The sequence below is a fragment of the Hibiscus syriacus genome, unplaced genomic scaffold (genome assembly GCF_006381635.1).
Source record: "Hibiscus syriacus cultivar Baekdansim isolate YM2019G1 unplaced genomic scaffold, ASM638163v2 tig00111659_pilon, whole genome shotgun sequence".
NCBI classification, from domain to species: domain Eukaryota; kingdom Viridiplantae; phylum Streptophyta; class Magnoliopsida; order Malvales; family Malvaceae; genus Hibiscus; species Hibiscus syriacus.
Genome location: NW_024063149.1, coordinates 197,216 through 217,987, shown reverse-complemented (window position 1 = coordinate 217,987; position 20,772 = coordinate 197,216). Strand labels below are relative to the sequence as shown.

The 20,772-nt window shown below is 34.5% G+C and overlaps 1 protein-coding gene across 1 annotated transcript; it reads left to right on the top strand.

Annotated features, from left to right (window-relative positions):
• Positions 1-16,316: 16,316 nt before the first annotated feature.
• LOC120167002 (uncharacterized protein At2g29880-like) lies at positions 16,317-16,948 on the top strand. Its single transcript, XM_039176146.1, has 2 exons — positions 16,317-16,502; positions 16,601-16,948. Exons 1-2 carry the CDS (start codon positions 16,317-16,319, stop codon positions 16,946-16,948), a joined length of 534 nt encoding a protein of 177 aa, XP_039032077.1.
• The last annotated feature ends 3,824 nt before the right edge of the window (positions 16,949-20,772 follow it).

Genomic DNA, 20,772 nt, shown 5'->3' with positions numbered 1-20,772 from the left:
TTGTGTTTAAATAATTTATACACTTTTATGATTTTATGAAAAATACATGCAACATGACCTCTTTAATGCCTTCTACGCTATTATTTAGGGGAAGTTTATGACTTTCATGGAAATTGACAATATGTGCACATTATGTTTAAATGTATATTTGTTTGCTTGAACGTATTTGCTTTGCATATTTAGAGTTTCCTACACCACTATTTATGCTTTAAAATATGCATCCTATTTTTTTCAGCATTTTTGGACCATTCTGTGCATTTAGTACCAGTACTCTTCATATAGTACCGATATTGTTCTTTGTCAGTATCAATTTTGTTTATCAAGTACCGATATCGTTCTTTCAGCCTCGATAGAGTATCGATACTAGATATCCATACCATTAGATTTTTTCTTTATAGTATCGATACTCCCCTTGGAGTACCGATACTCCTGGTCGGGTTTATCTTATATTTTCCTAAAAATCACATTTTTCTTCCTTTCCTCTCTCAAGTTTCGTCGAACCCTCAATAACCCCTCAAAAATTTTATTCATTCCTTCATTTTGGAGTCGTTTTTGTGTTTTTTATCATTCCAACCTGCTAGAATCATCAAATTCGTGTACTCATCTCCAATTCCATCTCAATCCAACTTTTCAAGGTAATTTTTTTAAACCTATCTTTTTTTTCTCTCCAAATTTAGGCTTAGTTTTAGTTATTTTTTTGATTAAATTAGTGAATGGGCTTTACTTATTTTATATTTCTACAATAGAATCACATTTTTTCACTACATTCAATCAAATTAATATTTAAAAAAATTATATCTACATGCACACACACACACACACACACATATATATATATATTAACTTTCTTTTTGGCCCATTATTATATTTTTTAAATTTAATTTAGTTATATAATTCCTTGAATTGTGGATTCATATTGAGTTTTGGGATTGATTAGTTGCATACGTATATATTGTTTTTCTTTCCAGGTTTTACTTTATCTCGACCCTTATTATGTATCATAAATGTCCTCGGTCATCCTCCTCTCAGGCTAATCCACCTCCTAACCCTCTGCCAAATCCTAATTCCAATCAAAATGAAATGACCATCATGAACTCTTGTTTTAATGAACCTAATTGTCAAAACATTTATTCATGATATCTTAATCATTTCGAATCTTATGCCCTTTGGGTTGAGCATCTCCCTTCCGTTCCGACTATGAATTCCATTAATTTTAAATACTTTCCCCGCTTCAAAGCTTTAAATTTTGATAACACTTTCAAATTCAAACATGTTGTTTGTCACCAACTCGTTCACATTTTCTATTCCAATGCAGTTTGAGTTCAAAATGAAGCTCGCACTCATACCATAAGTATTTGCTCCTATATTTTGGGGGAATACATTACTCTTGATTCAGAGTCCATTGCCCATTCTTTTGGTCTTGACAACACGATATTGATAATGAGCGAGACTCTATTCCTTCCTCCTTAGCAGTAGGGCAGAGCGCTAGCATTTTTTATTTTCATGAGAGGTTCCTTTATTTGATCATCTCTTGGTGATTTCGATCATCCAGAGGTAAATATTCTTCTCTTCATAGCATTGACATTTGGTGGATTCATTGCGTTCAAGAAAATAAAAAATTAACCTCGCTCAAATCATTTTCGATGAATTAGTGGACACTATTAACCATATTCCTTCTAAGAGAGTCGAATCTCTTATTTATGGTTGTTTTCTTAGCAATTTCTTTCTAAAAGCCGATTTTCTAGTCTATCTTGATGTTGTGATCCCCTTGGATACGCATATTGATCTCATATATCATCTTAAGTAGGGATGGACTAAAGTTAGAGACACTTGGCAAAGGAAATCAAAAGAGGTGACCGATGCAAGTTCATCTCGAGCGGCTCCAGCTCGACCTCAGGACGATGATGAATTACACGACGTTGATGATCTAGAGAATCACATTCCTGACGATTCTCCTAGCACTGGTGGTGAAATACCTCTTTACCTTCAGTCCATGATAAAGATATTAAAATTGAGGTTTGCCTCTATAGAGTCTCACTTTACTGCTTTGGGGGACTCAAGTATCCGAGATAGGTTCTCCGCAGTTGGCATTGCAAGCGATGCATGTGGATTCCCAATGAGACATCCTATCTCGATTTGACGTGGTGACAGATAGGCTCGACGCTCTCTCTCGAGACTTTACTTCTTTCCGCGCACCTCCTTCGGATCCTGATCCTCCGTTGGATGCATGATCGTTTTGCTTTGCTAGTTACATTTTCATTGGTTTTGCATGTCATATTTTGAATTTACTATTGGATGATTTTCTTAGACTTTGATATTTTGGATTTGGTATTTCTTTTATGTTTTGGATGGTCTGATAGATTTCTTTTAAATTTTATAATATTTCGAATATTTTTAGCCATGTTTCCTTTTATTGTGACCATGCCCACTACCTATGGCTATTAATTATGTTGACTAACTTGTTTGGCACTTTTGCTCTTCACAGCTTTATTATGTAACTTGTTTATTTTGACACTTATCTTTTTAATTTAACAAAATGGGGAGAAAGGTTGGAGTAAGGGGGAGAATTTTTTCTCAAGAAAATCTTAAAATTCTTAAATGTTTTGTTATATCAAACCGGGGGAGATTATTGAAAACACTTTGATATTTTGATATACCAAATATTGCTAAATAGTTTTTACAAATTTTAAGATTATATTATATTCAATCCTTTGAATATATAAATTATTCTTTAAAGTTAAAAGGTCAAATTTACTCCTCACTGCACTGAACAATTGAGTCTTATACTGGAAATATTTTTGAAATAATATTTACTAAGGGTTTCAAACTTCAATCAAGTCAAAAATGATTTTTAAGTATAGTAGTACCGATACTACTAGAATAGTACTGGTACTGTTCAAAAAGTATCGATAAAAATATCGATGTTGATGCCCAAAATTATGAAGTAATATTGATATTGCTAAGGAGTACCGATATTGTATACAAGTTTAGCAAAATAGAATACTAAAATGGTACTGATACTATATACAATATTGATACTACTCAGTATAGTAGTACTGATACTCTTAGTGGTGGTACCGATACTACCTTTTTTTGTTTTGAATATGTCAAAATTCCAGTATACTAAAATGATACCGATATTATATATAGTATCGATACTACTGAATATCGTAGTACTGATATGCTTGCAATAGTATCGATACTAGAGTTTCCCAACAGTCATATTTTTGTATTTAATACAGGGAATATCATACTAAGATACCTAATATCGATACTACAAGCTTATGGATAGCATTTAATGCGAGAAACTACCTCCCAATAGCTCTATTCACTCCCACTACAACTCAAACTGTTGGAATTAACTGAGGGAGTGTAAAAACAAGATTCCAAGTCATATGTGAAGATAAAGATACAAGAGAAGCCAAAAATAAAAATAAAAAATTAGCCAAATCAAGTCAACATTCTTCAATATTCCTTTTGCTTTCAAATAACACTATTTGTACTCATTTGTATTTATTTCTCAAGTTTTCTTATTTGTTCTTGAATTGTGCAAACACATTCATAGAGAGGATTTTATAAGTTTGCAATTTGTAATTTTTCTCTTTGAGAAAGTGTCTTAAGAATTTGTGGTATAATTCTTGAGGGAGTTGTAAGGTTACACCTTATCCTCAAAGGTAGATACAAATTAGTGAATTTGTGTAAATTATTAGTGTGGATAACTAAAGTAGTGGATGTAGACTTTGGTTGATAAAGTCGAATCACTCTAAATTTTTGTATTCAATTTTTATATTTTTCTCTCAAGCTTCCACCAAATTTTTAATTGCCAATTCACTCCCTCTTGGCTATATCATCCATTCGACCAACTCAAAATGACTCCCCAAGGCTTTGGTCATTATGTCAGCTAGCCGCTCAGTTGTAACAATGTAATCAGTTTGTATAAGCCCCTCCTAGATCTTAGCTCTAACAAAATGACAGTCAATCTTGATATGTTTGGTTCGCTCGTGAAAAATGGGTTTACATCAATTGTAGGGTTGCTTTACTATCAGAGTTCAACATGAATGGTTCTTCAAGCTTTACACCCAATTCTGTCAACATATCCTTCAATCAGATTATCTCTGTTATTGTAGATGTCATGCTTCGGTACTCTGCTTTAGCAGATAATCTTGCCACCGTACCTTGTTTCATCGATTTCCAAGACATCATAGACTCTTCAAGCATAATACAATAATCAGAAATGGATCTTCTAGACATAGGACATATTGCCTAATCAGAATCACAAAAAGCAACCATTTGAAACTTACTTTGTGCACTTAATAGGATCCCTCTGTCCGGATTACCTTTAATGTAATTCACCAGTCTAAATGATGCTTCCAAATGGGATTCCTTTGGTTCTTGCATATACTGGATTAAACGATGAACTGTGTAAGTTATATTCGGCCATGTATGAGTCAGATAAATAAGCCTTCCTATAAGCCTTTGATGCAAACTCTTGTCTTCCAAAACATCATCACTGTTGTCTGCATTATTTCCTTTATCATAAGCAGCATTAGTAAACTTCTTATTCTGCTCCAAGGGTGTTGAAGCAAGTCTAGCTCCCCCTAAACTCGTGTCCTAAATTAACTCTAGGGCATATTTTCTTTGGTTTAGCAAAATCCCTACTTTATACCTCATGACCTCAAGACCAAGGAAATATTGTAACTTTCCTAGATCCTTCATCCTGAAACTTTTATTTAAGAGATCTTTTAACCCTTGTATCATAAAAACATCATTTCTAGTGATCGTCAAGTCAGCAACGTAAACCAGAACTATGACTATCTTATTTCCCAGAATTTTGGTAAACATTGAATAATCAAACTTACTCTGTGAATAACCACCAATAAGCAACACTTTGTCAACTTTAAATTCCATTGTCTATATGCTGTTTTAGTCCATACAAGGACTTGTGCAGCCTGCATACCTTAGACTCCCCCTTGCTATAAACATCATCGGGTAAAGTCATATTCACCTCCTCCGCCAAGTCTCCTTGTAAGAAAACATTATGAATATCCATTTCAGAAACATACCACTGAAAAATTGAAGCCAAGGCCAAAATAGTACGAACGGTAACCAGCTTGGCAACAAGTGAGAAGGTTTCCACATAATCAACCCCTTCTCGTTGAGTGTAGCCCTTGGAAACAAGATGTGTCTTATATCGTTCAATGGTGCCATCAGCTTTATACTTGACCTTGTACACCTATTTACACCTAATTCATGTCATTCCCAAAGGCAAAGGAACTACGATCCATGTGTTGTTAAGTTCCAAAGCATAAATCTCCTCTTCCATTGCCTTAATCCATAAAGTATTTTGGACATCTTTATGATATGCTTGTGGCTCAAGTACATAAGAGTTTAAGGAAATAAAGGTTTGTGTGTGTTAAGGAAGATAAAATAGGAAATATGAGATGTAAAAACCATTTAAGGAAATAGAAGAGGTTAAGGAAACAGAATAGGTTAATCCAGAAAGTATTTTGGACATCTTTATGATAGGTTTGTGGCTCAAGTACAGAAGAGATTAAGGAAACAGAATAGGTTAAAATACTGACCTGGAAGGGAGGAGGATTGGTAAGATCGAACAAAATCATTTAACCAACCTGTTGGACTATAGGTCTTACCAGATTTATGATTAACAACATCATCAAATGTATAACAAACAAGAACATAAGTACTAGTGGAAACCAAATCACCAGTAGAAACAGAAAAAGAATCATTAGGAAAGAAATAATAGAAATGTGCTAAGGTGGAGTGACAACAGTAAGAGTTAAGAAATCTTAATCGTCAACATGGGGTTGCAAAAAAAATGACATGTTATTAATAGAAAAACAAAAAAGAAAATAGTCTCAAGAAATTTCACATCATGGTTAACAAAAAATGGTTTTCTTTTCAAGATGGAAAGGTAAATATCCTTTTTGAGTTGGTGAATACCCTATGAAAACAACATGAATTGATTTGGCAAAAAATTTATCAGAGTAGTTGGGTTGTGCGGCATAACAAAGGCACTCAAACAATCTCATATGGACAAATTAGGTGGCTTGTGATAAAGGACTTCAAAAGGACTTCCCCAATTTAAGACAGAAGATGGCAAATGATTATAATATAGCAGGCAATTTTGATGCACTCACTCCTTAACTTAATAGGTACTTTAGAATGAAACCACAAAGCCCAATCTACCTCTAAAAGACGTTTATGATTTCATTCTGCTACTCCATTTTGTTGCATAGTGTGCATGCAAGAACTTTGATGGATGATGGCAAAGGAATAAAAAAACTTTAACAATCAGCATTAAAAAAACACTATACCATTTTCACTCTGAATTAATTTGACCAATGAAGAAAATTGATTTTGAGAATAAGAAACTCTTTTAAGAATCGAGCATCATCATGTTTTGAAAAAAGCAAATAAACTAGGACATGCGAGTGTTGTAATCAACATATGGAAAGGTTTATCAGAACTAGTTTGGCTCAAGGGAAATAGTAACCTAACCTGTTTAGCTAGAGGGAAAACAGAACAAGTATGAACACAATTAGTACTAAATTTAATGTTTTGAAGGTAAGGGGTTTTATATAGATTACTTAAAGTTGCATGCCCCCAACGTGAATGCCAAATCTTAGTGTTATTCATGATATAAGTAGGTACAACAGATTTAAAACAACCAAAAAAAGGAATAGAACCATGTGAACTTTAGGCCCCGTTTGGTTCACGGATTAAAACATTCCTGGGAGGAATCTTTTATTCCCTTTTAAGATACCCACGTTTGGATAGTTATTATTCCCAAGTGAGGGTAAACATTGAATACCAATAGTGGTTTTTTTCCTGTTTTACTAGGAATATTAGTCCCCCATATCCCTTAGGTATTTGTCGATTCCCGTCCTCTGTTGGCTAAAATGCCCCTCCCTGTTATCTTGCTTTGACTGGAAGAAAATATTCTTCTTCTTCGGTGTGGCGAGAGTTGTTGCGAGGAGCTGTCTCTTACTCCAACTGACTTCTTCTCTGTTGTTGTATCTGCTAATCTCTTTCCAGGTTCATATTTCTCTCCCTATTTGAAAACATTTTTTCCTCTGTTCGTGGAAAGGAACGATTTTGGATCTGAAAACTGTATTGTTTTTTCTCTATTCGTGGAAAGGAACGATTTTGGATCTGGATTTTTTTAGTGTTGCGAGGAACGATTTTTTTTTATCTTTGTGTGTGATTGAAATGCAGAAATGTTTTCTTTCATGCAATGCCTTTCCATGTTTGAGCCTTTCTCTCTTCATTTATCATTTACTTTCCCGATTGTGATTTTCACTTTTCGTTTTGGATTCGCACTAGTTTGTATCCGGAGATTTCTCTCTTCTAAAATTAAAAACTATAGTTTAAGCTGATGGGATTTCGATTCAGAGTTTTGTTTTTTCAAGTCTAAACTAATTGCAAATCAGATATAGTTTCAAGTACTAGATGCATTGCGTACTGTACTGGTTGAAATTTGGAATCGTTAACACTTTGAATCCCATTTCCACTTTTTATTTCACCATTCCCGTGTCCCCTCTGAGGAGGTTTGATCAAGTTTACTTGTAGTCTTAGATCACCATGTCAAATCCACATTTAACGACTGTTACAAAAATTACTCGTATACATATAGAGTTGTAACTTTAAAAGAAGTAACTCATGCCACCAGAATTTGAAAAGAAGACAGCTTTCCCTAAAACGTTTGGTGTTATTTCTTTAGCTGTAGGGCAGGGTTAAAATCAGGAAATTTGTGTTAAACGGTTTAAATTGAATTTTTGATTTTCGGGATAGACAAAAATGCATTTTCCCCCATTTAACTAAGGAGTAAGGAGTTAAAAGAACTTAATTGAATTAATACTGTTTGGAAGGGACTAAAGATAAAACTTTACTATTTAATCAAGGCCGCTGTGGCGTATCCCTTGTGTTGAGGCTTTGGATGTAGACTTCTTCCATTTCTATCCGGATGGATACCTATAATTCTAGTTAGTAAAAAAACTTAGGATACTCAACTTTGATTTGGTTGGTGGAAGTTTAAAAATCACCAGTCAAACCTGTCCATGTTATGGTCGGTGCTGTTTTTATTGCAAGTAAGATTGGATGTGGTCAATCCATGGGACCCCATCCATTTGTTTTGTCTTCTGTGCACCTAATCAAATATTTAACTTCCTAGTAGGCAACTGACTTGTAAACCTCTTCTGTCTCTGTTAGATGTCAGGATCTGGTTATTTGAGTGGAAGTAGTTGAATCTTGAATTACTTTGTGAATTGCATGATCAAATGTTGGTGTTTGAGGTGAATAATTTTCTTCTTTGATCTTGGATTAAACATTTGACACATATTTACATACTCAATCATCCAAGGATTCTTCAGCAAATAACCTATTCAAGTTCCAGTAACATAAATTTATACACCAAATAATCCTACCATGCATTATCTCAACTTTGCTCCAGGATATCAGCTATTTGATTCAGAACACTGCTGCTATTATAGTTACTTACAGGCCAAGTTAATTAAATAATTCAACGATTGTGTCTTCAACCATGATTAGTGATGCTATCGTTCCACCTAATTATGCTTTTAATGTTAAAGTTATGATCCATAACAACAATACTCATCCCTCCATTCCCAACTATAACTGGTGCTGTAAATCCAACCCCAAACTGTGTTGCTACTCCAACTCTTCATTTCGTGTCCAACATATATCCAAAGAAAGACTTTCTAAATAAATGATAAAACCAGGAAAAATGACAATGTAAGACATGCCCGAATCTAGGCCATGTACGTCGTTCTGTAGTTTCCTTAGGAACATAGGCTTCTCCATTTGTTTTATCTCAATGAACAAATAATTTTGTTCTCTTATCGAAGTTAGATTTACAAATCTAAGGAGATTTACAACATGTCCTACCGTCCCGGTTCTAATTAGAATGGAAGTGTATGGATATAATAAACTTACCAGCATCGGGAAGTTCATCCTTTCGCAACACAATTGTTCGCTTCCTTTCATGGTCTAGGATGGCAATTTTTGTTGGTGTACTGAGTTATATTTTGTCCACCTTTTTCATCAAGAATAATTAAACAAAAAATACAAATTAGAATTGAAAGACAGGGAAACATCAGCCTGCTTTAAGAGAAATTGACACTAACTTCTGACTCAAACATTATTGCATCCCCTTGTTCAGTGATTTTCTATAATTTTCAGCTTATGTTAAATTCTTGATTTATGTTTTTTAATTACATCAGAATTGTTAAATTAGTTTTCATTTATTTTTAATGTGATGACACACAATTGTTCTTGTTCAATATTATTATGTTCTAATAATAAAATGTTTGTTCATAATAATAGTTATGGCTCGTTTACCGATATGAAAGAAGACACATATCTCCACAACTCTTATTTTACAACTACAAATGATGGAGATTGTGTGTCATATGCTTATGGTTATTTCAGTTATTGTTGATAAATCGGGCAAAGTAAACGAAAGAACACAAGAATTTTAACGAGGTTCGGCAATGTGCTTACGGCCTCGGTGCCTAGGCAGCGCTAGAAAATTTTATTCAATTCTCATAGGTTTATGTTACATCTCTATTTATAATAGAAAACCCTGGTACATAATTACAAAATTAACCATGTACCGTATTTTACCGGTATATTTACGAGCCATACCTTACAAATCTCCACCTTGGCGAATATCCTGCCCCTTAGGAAACATTCAATGTGGGTTGGGTTACCTTAGTTCTTTAACAACTTGAAACATTCAACAAGTCCAAGCAATGCTTGAACTTGTCTGTCGTAACTGGCTTGGTGAACATATCAGCGGCATTCTCATCAGTGTGTACCATCTGAAACAAAATCTCTTCAGATGCAACCAACTCTATGATCCTGTGAAAACGTACATCAATGTGCTTAGTTCTAGCACGATATACCTGATTCTTAGCTAAGTGAATAGCACTTTGATTGTCGCACCACAGCTGAACTCCACCTTGCTGAACACCCAACTCCTTCACTAAACCAGTGAGCCATAAAGCTTCTTTTGCAGCTTCAGCCGCTGCCATGTACTCAGCTTCAGTTGTAGATAGTGCCACTACAGATTGAACAGTAGACTTCCAACAAATAGGTCCTCCACCAAGAGTAAAAACATACCCTGTCGTAGATCTTCTATTATCCAAGTCACCTGCATAGTTGAATCCACATATCCTACAACCAAAGGATTATCTCGTTGACTACCAAAAACAATTCCATGTCCCACAGTACCCTTTAAGTATCGAAAGATCCACTTGACTGCTTCCCAATGTTGCTTACCAGGTTTATACATGTACTTACAAACTTGACTAACAGAATGAGCTAAATCAGGACGAGTACATATCATTGCATACATCAAGTAGCCAACATCATTAGAATACGGAACCTTTGCCATATCTTCAGCTTCCTTATCTGTCTTAGGGCACTGTTCTGATGAGAGCTTAAAGTGGTTCACCAATGGAGTGCTAACTGGTTTTGCGCTGCTCATCGCAAACCTTTCTAGCATATTTTCAACATAACCCCGTTGAGATAGCCACAATCTCCTTGAGTCTCTGTCCCTGCAAATTTGCATTCCAATAATTTTCTTTGCAGCACCTAAATCTTTCATATTAAATTCCTGACTCAATAAAGTTTTCAAATGATAACATCATCCATGTTCTTCGCAGCAATCAACATATCATCAACATACAGTAATAGAAAAATAAAAGAACCATCATCAAGGCTCTTAACATAGACACAACAATCATACTCACATCGGTTGTAGCCAATCTTGATCATATAGGAGTCAAACCGTTTATACCACTGTCTCGGAGACTATTTCAACTCGTACAAAGATTTCTTCAATCTGCAAACTAAATGTTCGTTTCCAGGTTGAGTGAAACCTTCAGGTTGCCGCATGTAGATCTGCTCCTCTAAATCACCATGCAAAAAAGCAGTTTTAACATCCATCTGCTCTAAATGCAAATCCCAACTGGCCACCAATGCAAGTACTGCTCGGATTGAAGTGTGCCTGACCACAGGAGAAAAAATTTCATCATAATCAACTCCTTTCTGCTGTGAAAAACCCTTTGCTACCAAACGAGCCTTGAACTTGAACTTCTCCCCCTCTTTTTCTGTTACTGCTAGTTTCTTCTTATACACCCATTTGCAACCAATCGGCTTTTTACCCTCAGGAAGGCGAACCAACTCCCATGTACGATTGTGATTCAAAGACTCCATCTCCTCAACCATGGCTGCCATCCACTTGTCGTTTTCCTGACTAGTAACAGCATCATGAAAATTAACCGGATCATCACTGCTAACAATAAGTGCAAAAGAGACCAAGTCTTCAAAACTCAATCTACTCGGAGGCTTTATATTCGTCCGTCTCACCCTATCTCTGGCGAGACTATAATCCTGCAAATCATCCGTAGTGGAACCACTAGAAGTCGGTTGAGAAGTTTCTGGTTTCTCAACTGGAAACTGCTCGAAATCCACCATTGTCGTGTCTTTCTTCTGTTGCAACATGGATTGTTCATCAAAAACAACATCTCTACTGATCACAATTTTCTTCGCAACTGGATCCCAGAACTTGAATCCTTTGACACCTTTCTTGTAACCCAGAAAAATGCACTCCTTCGATTTTGCATCAAGTTTGGATCTCTCATCAGCAGGTACATGCACATAAGCAGGACAACCAAAAATCCGTAAGTTATCAAAACTAACATCATGACCAGTCCATACCTCTTCTGCAACTTTCCCAGCCAATAATGCCCTTGGCGATCTGTTGATAAGATAACACGCCATGTTAACAGCCTCAGCCCATAAGTGTTTGGGAAGCCCCGCATTCAACCGCAAACATCTGGCTCTTTCATTCAACGACCTGTTCATCCGTTCCGCAACACCATTCTGTTGTGGTGTCTTGCGCACTGTAAAATATCTCTTAATCCCGTGCTTCTTACAGAAGTGTAAGAACTGTGAATCTGTGTACTCCGTACCATTGTCAGACCGTAAACACTTGATTTTTCGTCCTGTTTGGTTTTCTACCTCAGCTTTCCACAGCTTGAACTTCTCAAAAACTTCAGATTTCTGTTTCAAAAAATACACCCAAACTTTTCGTGAAAAATCATCAATAAAAGTAACATAATACCTAGATCCACCCAAAGACGATGTCGTGTAAGGCCCCCATACATCAGAATGCACATAATCAAGAATCCCTTGAGTTGTGTGCCTCGCAGTCTTGAAACGGACTTTAGTCTGTTTACCAAGAACACAATACTTGCAAAAATTGAGCTTACAGCTTTTGACACCATGCAACAGATTTCTTTTGTGTAATTCTGTCATACCACGTTCACTAAGATGAGCAAGACGCATATGCCACAGTTTTGTAGTATCACACAGGACTCAACAGAATGAACTCCACCTGCAACGGTACTCCCTAACAATCTATAAATATTTCCTGCAGTCATCTTTCCTTTCATCACAGTCAAAGCACCTTTAACAATCCGAATGGTTTCCCTATCCTCATCAGCCTTAGGGATAAAACCATTCTTGTGCAAAGTGCCCAAAGAAATCAAATTCTTCTTCAAATCTGGATATGTCTAACACCACTCAACGTCCGAATAGAGCCATCATACATCTTAATTCTGACATCACCAATACCAACAATATTGCAACATCGATCATCATCCAAATAAACAGAACCAGAATTAACCGACCTGTATGTTGAAAACCATTCCCTATTTGGCGTGATGTGATAAGACATCCAGAATCAAGAATCCACGCATCCGTCAATTGAGTCGTTGAAATAGAAAGCATATCACCCTCACTGCAATCAGAATTGTCATCCTCGACCACGTTCACAGACTTGGATGAAACATCACGCTTCTCATCAGTCTGCTTTTTCAACTTCGGACAGTCTCGATTCATATGTCCCGCATCCTTGCACTTGTAACAGTGAATTATCTTCTTATCCCTAGATTTGGATCTGGAATTCCGCTTGCCAGACCCTGCCTTCTCTGGCTTCCGTCCACGGTCTCGATTACCCTTGACATATAAGCTATCAGCTTGAGAGTTTTCTCCTGCATTCTGCTTCCGCTGGTTGTGAGCCAACAAGGCTGCAGTAATCTCCTCAACGTTGATAGTCCCTTTCCCATATGTAAGAGTAGTCACCATGTGTTCGTAAGAGGGAGGAAACGAACACAACAAAATCATCGCTCTGTCTTCATCCTCAATTTTTACATCAAGCCGAGCCAAATCAGAAACGATTTGATTGAAGACATTCACGTGTTGCGCCAAATCATGATCGTCCTGCATCTTCAGCCCATACAGCCGCTGCTTTAGATACAGTTTTGTCGTTAAGGATTTGGACATAAACTGACTTTCTAACTTCCTCTAAATTTCGTCTGGAGACGATAGATGCATGACGTGATACATAACCTCGTCCGCCAAGCATAATTGTATGGTTCCTGCCGCTCGTTGTTGCAATTCTTCCCAATCTTCCTCCTCCATCGACGCCGGCTTTGTAGGTCGCAAAGCCTTCAGGATCCCCTGCTGCGCCAACAGATCCTTCACTCTCGTTTGCCATAATCCGAAGTTACCCAGACCATCGAATTTTGCGACTTCGAATTTTTCTCCTGACATCTGATACCAATTGTTGATAAATCGGGCAAAGTAAACGAAAGAACACAAGAATTTTAACGAGGTTCGGCAATGTGCTTCTGTCCTCTTTACCGGTATATTTATGAGCCATACCTTACAGTTATTCTTAGAAAATATAAAAATAGACCTAAAATAAGGTATGCACATGAAAGACTTCATAGACATAATATTAGATCACTTAATTTGCATAAAATTGTATTTGAAGGTGATAGACAAAGTGTTGATAATTGTCAAATGGATAGGAGAGCATTTCTCAAATTGTATCACCAATAACAAAGTCAAGGTGGGTTAAAAGAGAGTCGATCAATGTCTATAGAAGAAATTATTATTGTTTTCCTTCATATTATATCCCACTATATTAAGAATAGAGTTCTAAAACGTCAAACAGTAAGATCTGGTGAAACAATTAGTAGAGTTCTCCATGCAGTGTTAGCTTCAGTCTTGAAACTACATTCGATTCTTTTAGAAAACCATAACCGATACAAGATAATTCAACAGACGATAGATGGAAATGATTTAAAGTATTGTATTATAATTATGAAGTTTCTTTTAAGTTAATTAGTAATACTTAATACATAAATGGATAGTAATAATGTAATTTAACTTTATTTGATGAATATAGGGATGTTTGGGTGCTCTAGATGGAACGTATATTATGGTCAATGTAGCTTCAATCGATAAACCTAGATATAGAACAAGAAAAAATGAAATTACGACAAATGTACTCAATGTTTGCACACCAAACATGCAATTCATTTATGTTTTACCTGGGTGGGAAGGTTCTGCAGCTGATGGTAGAATACTCAGAGATGCCATTAGTAGAAGAAATGGTATAAATGTTTCACAAGGTAAATTATTAGGTCATTAATATATATATATATATATATATATATATATAAGGATGTAAAATTCTTACAAGTTTTGTATATTAATTCACTTTTTAAATTAAAATAATGCAGGGTGTTACTACTTATGTGATGCTGAATACACGAATGGAGAAGGATTTCTTGTACCATATAGAGGTCAAAGATACCACTTGAATGATTGGAGAGAATGACACCAACCTACCACCCCTCAAGAATATTTCAACATGAAACATTCTCAAGCTAGGAATTGCATTGAGAGATGTTTTGGCATATTGAAAGCGAGATGGGCAATTTTAAGAGAAAAATCATTTTATCTAGTGAAAACACAATGTAGACTCATTTCCGCTTATTGTCTTCTCCATAATTTCATAAGATCTGAGATGCCAATTGATCCTATTGAATCTAACTATACTGAAGATAGTAGGCATATTGAAGAGATTAATGAGGTAGAAATGATCAGACATTGTGAGCCAAGCAGTGCTTAGACTGAGTGGAGAGACAAATTAGCAGAAGATGTGTTTACTAGTTGGTTGGCGTCACATACTTTAGAATATATGTTATTTTATGTTATGTATGGATTTTCACCTTCTTTTTATCTAATGTTAGTGGTCATTACTTTCATGTATTTGACATCTTTATATTTTATGGCATAAACTTTATTAACAAACTAGAAACACATTGATCGAGTGGTGGTTTAACGTAACCCACATATCTAAATAGAATGAGACAACAAAAAACAAAATGAATAAAAGAGATCGTTAAAAAATTAGAATAAGCCTAAACTAGACATATGGTTAAAGCTACCTAGGATCAACATATGGTCTAAGATCGATTGTTTCTCTGAAATTGACATGACCATTCAATTTACATAAGCGACCGCAACCATCTTGACAAAAGCTCTTCAAATGAATAGTCATAATAGGCGGTGCCTTGTTTATGAGGACCCTCTTCGTAGCATTTCTCTTAACCTTCAGATTTTCGGAGTCTATCTCTTCATCATCACTTTCCCCAGATTCACAGTTTTCGGTCATATATGAATTTCTCTGCTGGAAGTTCACATTTCCAGTACAATTTTCAATATTGCAATGTTCACTAGGTCGGATACCCCCAGATTGTTATTGAGCATTAGATTTAGAGCAGATTGAAAATTTTGAATTCAACAGATTTGCGTCTTCCAGTACAAGTGAATTTAGCTCACTAGTTTGACCATTTTCAACTTTTATACCATTTTGATTCTCATTATTTAAAACTGAGTTATCACCAGAACTACTGATATTGCCATTACTAATGGTTCTAACTTCTTTAGGACATTGGAGTTCCTTATCTAAACTTGATGGTGCATATTGGCCTTGGGTCTTACTTCCATTGATTATATTTTATGGCATAAACTTTATTAAATTTTATGTATCTCTCTTCTATAAAATTCGAATTTTATTTGTTATGGACATTCATTACTTATGTATGGACTTTCACCTTCTATTTTATCTAATGATTATTATTGACGATGATGACATGTTTTATTTTATGTTATACATTTTTTATATACATCTTCTTAGATTGTTTCGAAGAGAAATATGTCAACATCAAATATGGAATCTCAAAGGGGGGAAACGGACATCTGGAAAGGTTAAGTCTTTAGTGACTAAAAGGACGTGGATTAGAGAGGATAAGGATGCACTTGTTGAATGCTTACACATTTTGGTTGAAGACCCACATTGGAAAACTGATAATGGAACATTTAGATCAGGGTATCTATCTCATCTTGAAAAGATGTTAAAAATCAAGCTTCCGACATCAAAAATTAGGGCCCATCCACATATTGAATATAGAGTGAAGCTACTCAAAAGACAATACAATGCTTTATCTAAAATATTGAACATTGGAAGCGGATTCGGTTGGAATGAAAAAGAAAAATGTTTAACTGCACCAAAGGATGTGTTTGATGATTATGTTAGAGTAAGTATTTTAATTGAATTTATCTTCTTCCTGTACTCTTTGTTTTCTACATAGGTAATTGTAAGATTTATTAAATATGCGATTTTATTATATTGTAGAGTCATCCAACTGTTGATAGATTGAGAAACAAGTCATTTCAATTCTTTGACGACTTTGTTCAAATATTTGGAAAAGAAAGAGCAACAGGAATAGCAGCTGAGACAGCAGCTGATGCAGTGGAACATATTGATGTTGAAGACAATGCATTTATAGATGCATTACTTGAAGAAGAGGGAGTAAGAGATTCTGAATCAAGAGAAGATGTTGGTGCTTCAACTTGCCAAACATCTGATGTTACTGCCTCTACCCCTACAATGAAAAAAGTAGCTAGCAAGAAAAGGTCTCGAAGTGATGATGGGTTAATCGAGCTTGTACAAGAGATAAGTAAGTTTGGCTCTGCATACTGAGAAACTGCCAAAGAAATTAAGGATATTACTACTTTATTAAAAAAGGAGGTAGAAGGAAATGATCGAAGAATGTCAATTTTCATAGAAATCATGAAAATTGAAGGCCTATCCAATGATGAAATGCTTACTGCAGGAGAGTATATTAGCAAATATGCGCACAAGGTAGATTTCTTCTTTTCTTTTCCAAAAGAATTCAAAAAAGATTATGTGATTAAGCAATTAGTTGAATGCCATCACTTTAGAACCATCCTTTTGACTGTGTTCCTTCTACAATTATGTGGATCTCTTTTTTGATTATGACTTTAGAATATGGTCCCAACTTTTTTGTGTAGCTTAGCCAGGTATATGTCAAGCTTTTGACTTGGAGAATTTTTTGTGTATGTAATATAGTCAACATATATGATTAAGTTTAGAATGCCATGGCTATTATCTTTTGTAAGTCTGAACATTGTACAAACTTTTGATGGTTAATATTATACTTCTTTTTGTTCTGTAAGCTAAACAAAGAATGTAAGCTTATAAAATTGTATTCGGTATGGATGAGTTCATATCTGCTATTCAGTATCTTGGATAGTCTTGTCAAAATTATCGTGGCTAATTTCTGTTAACAGTTGTTTGTAGTATATGGTTTGCAAGTAATGTGCTAGTTTTCGAAAAGCAATCTCATGATCGATAGCTTAGAACAATTCAGACATGGCTGAATTAGCAGCCACTTAAAATTGTTTTAGAATTCTCTTTAGATACATATAAGCTATTTCACTTGTCCTTTGTGTATGATCCAAAATAAATTAATGGTCTAGTATGTTCAAAGCTTGGCCTCTATCTGTTTTTGTATGTTCGGAGAGAAATTACAGGTTGGGAAACATGAATTATTGGGTTACTTGCTTTTCATAATCAGGAGTTAAGTACAAATCAGATTAGGATTGAGTATTAATAATTTTATTAAAATATTAGCAAAGATAATGATGAATGACGGTGGAATATGAGAATCTAACTCATATTTTTATGGTTTTCATATAAAAATCCAGGTTCATTTGGATTAAAATGAGAGAATATTATTATATTGTCTTTCAGTGGAACAACATGCCATGCTTCACTTTAAAAATAGAATAAAAAAATCAAATAGCTTCCACTTGGGGCATGTTGTCGAGAGCATTGCTCCATGCAATTCTAAGCTTTCTATAAAGTGAGTCAGTCGAGAAAACCACCTTAATATACTTCTAAACTTACTATATAATATATTACAAATTAAAGGAAAGTTAACCGGGAGTGGAAGAGAATAAAGAAATATAAAATTATAGACAATATGATTTTTAGTGTTATTTTTTCTTACTTATTTGAATTATGTTTTTGTAATATAAATTCATGAGATAAATAATAATGATAAGGTGTGCATAATTAAGTATAAATATAAAAGATAAATAAATAAATTATTGTATATAGAAGATATAATAAATATTATATCTTAGATAACAAAAATAATTTACATCTATTTATTATTATGAATATCTATGATAAATTATTGTATATAGAAGAATGTAAATCTTGTCGATTTAAAAATACAAGAAACCTCCCAGTGAATGTGTCACGTATGAACCGAAGGTAGTTTCCACAAAGTAAACATTTATTTAAATGTTGATGTAAAATTTTAATATATTTTTACATAAATTATGTAAATTTTAATATTAATTAAAATTAAAATAATACATGATATATTTAAATAATAAAGTAGTATATTATCGATGAATTTTTATATAAATAATTTTTATTTAAATATTTAGAATTTCACTTGTTAAAAAATATAGAACAAGGACAATTTGTAAAATATACATTTCAATAATCTTTTATTTCTTCAACCAAACACTGTAATCTTACATTCCTGCCAAACAAACCAAACACAATAATGTAACATTCCCAGTAATGTGTTAAGTAATGTTACATTCTGGTAATCTTATTCACGGATGTAATCTTATATTGCGTGAACCAAACACACCCTAACATCCATATATCCAGGATAGTTAACTTAATAACCTTATATATAATATATGTTAGTGTTTTTTTTTTTATATTTCTATCTTATTTTTAGAATCTCTCCTTCACGCCTCCTATTTCTTCCTTTTAAAATATGTATTTTACCCTCAAATTAAATTGATGAGTATGCATGCTTGTTTTTACTATTACTAAGAAAATAAATATTTTTTTTGAATTCATATATGATATATCTGTCTTGACTTATATACTAATTTCTTCTTGTGCTAAATACTATAGTAATTCCCCAACTGTTCATGTTCATATGGAATTTTCTTAAGAAATTTCTATGCTTAACACAAACTATCTTTAACATCAATGGAAAACAATCGACCTTCTTCAAACTCAAAAAAAGCTTTCATGGCAACAATATCATGTGCTGTTGTATTTTCCTTTGAGCCAATGGACTTGTGAAACTCTCCTTGATTTGTCCTTGATTTTCCGCGTCTTAAAAGTGTTGCATATTAATTTTTGAAGATGCCTATCTATGCAAGTAGTATTTATCTTATATGTCGAAAAGACATCTTTCGTCGTCAAATACATAAACTACTTTTGTATCATCATCATGCTCACAACATCCTCAAAGATCAATCTGTAGTACTCTCGAGACATGGAAAATCTTCACCTAATAGTTGGTGGCTATATATAGGGATGACTAAAAAAATATGAAATCAACAAGTTCCGATATGATTTGATTTTACAAGGTCGAGTCTTTTTTTAAAAAAAATTAAATTCGGGATGAGTTTTTTTTAAGAAAGAATTGAAACCAAGACAAAATTAATTATATATAATAAATGTTAAGGTTTTCTATTTTCTCTCTTAATTTTAGATTATCTCCCTCGCGCCTCCTATTTCTTCTTTAAACCAAATCCAAAAATTATGTCTTGGTCTTCCAAAAATTATGTCTTGGTCTTCCAAAATCGTCTCTCGTCCTCTTCGCCTTCTAAATAGGCAACGGATAATGGGAATATTTAAGAAAGGCCTTGTGAAGAAGTTGAGTGAACTCACAACCCTTTGTCTCATATAAGCTTGCCTTATGAAGAAGTTGAGTGAACTCACTACCCTGTCTCATATAAGCTTGTGTTGTCATGTACTTTCCTACTTACGACTCTAAATGCTTGAAATGGAAAAGAGAGCACAAATATGAGTGATTTTCCTTCACATTTTGCAAACACTTTCCACCAAGGATTTGGAATATGACTTGAGTCAAACTCTATTTTACTATTGTCCTCGCTCAGTCCCTTGAGTTGTTTATTGACATTAGCTAACCTTTGGTTCAAAAAAATCTTTGGGTTCATCATCCTTTGCTTCAAGAAATCTTGACCGGCATAGAGCAAAGCAATAGGATGATGAACTCGAAGAGTGTCATGAAGCAAAGTTTAGTTAATGCCGATGAACCGCTCAGGGGACTGCAAGAGGACAATCATAAAAAGGAGTTGACTCAAGTCATGTTTCAAAACCTTCGTGGGATAGGTTTGCAAACGTGGAGGAGGATATGAATGAGCGATAGATCGAGGGAAACTGGTGGGGCGATCGTCTCCTAAATATTTTAAATTCTCTTATAATTTAGGCATTTTCTACGCATCTTCTATTGATAATCTATTTTCTACTATAATTTTATAAATTAACATCTTTAACATAAAACAAGTGTCTATCCTAATTTGAATGACCTGGGTGGGTTGATTCAGTAGAACTCGGAGGACATAGACAATAGGCTTCACATGCTTATCAACGACTATGTGAACCTAAGGATTTTTACAATATATTCCACAATTTTCTCTTGTTTCTCACAGTCA

What these genes read in the sequence shown, in the direction of transcription:
- LOC120167002 (XM_039176146.1), top strand. Translation starts at nt 16,317, where the DNA reads ATGTTAAAAATCAAGCTTCCGACATCAAAAATTAGGGCCCATCCACAT. An exon ending in TGTTTGATGATTATGTTAGA is followed by an intron (nt 16,503 to 16,600) that starts GTAAGTATTTTA and finishes ATTATATTGTAG; the next exon opens with AGTCATCCAACTGTTGATAG.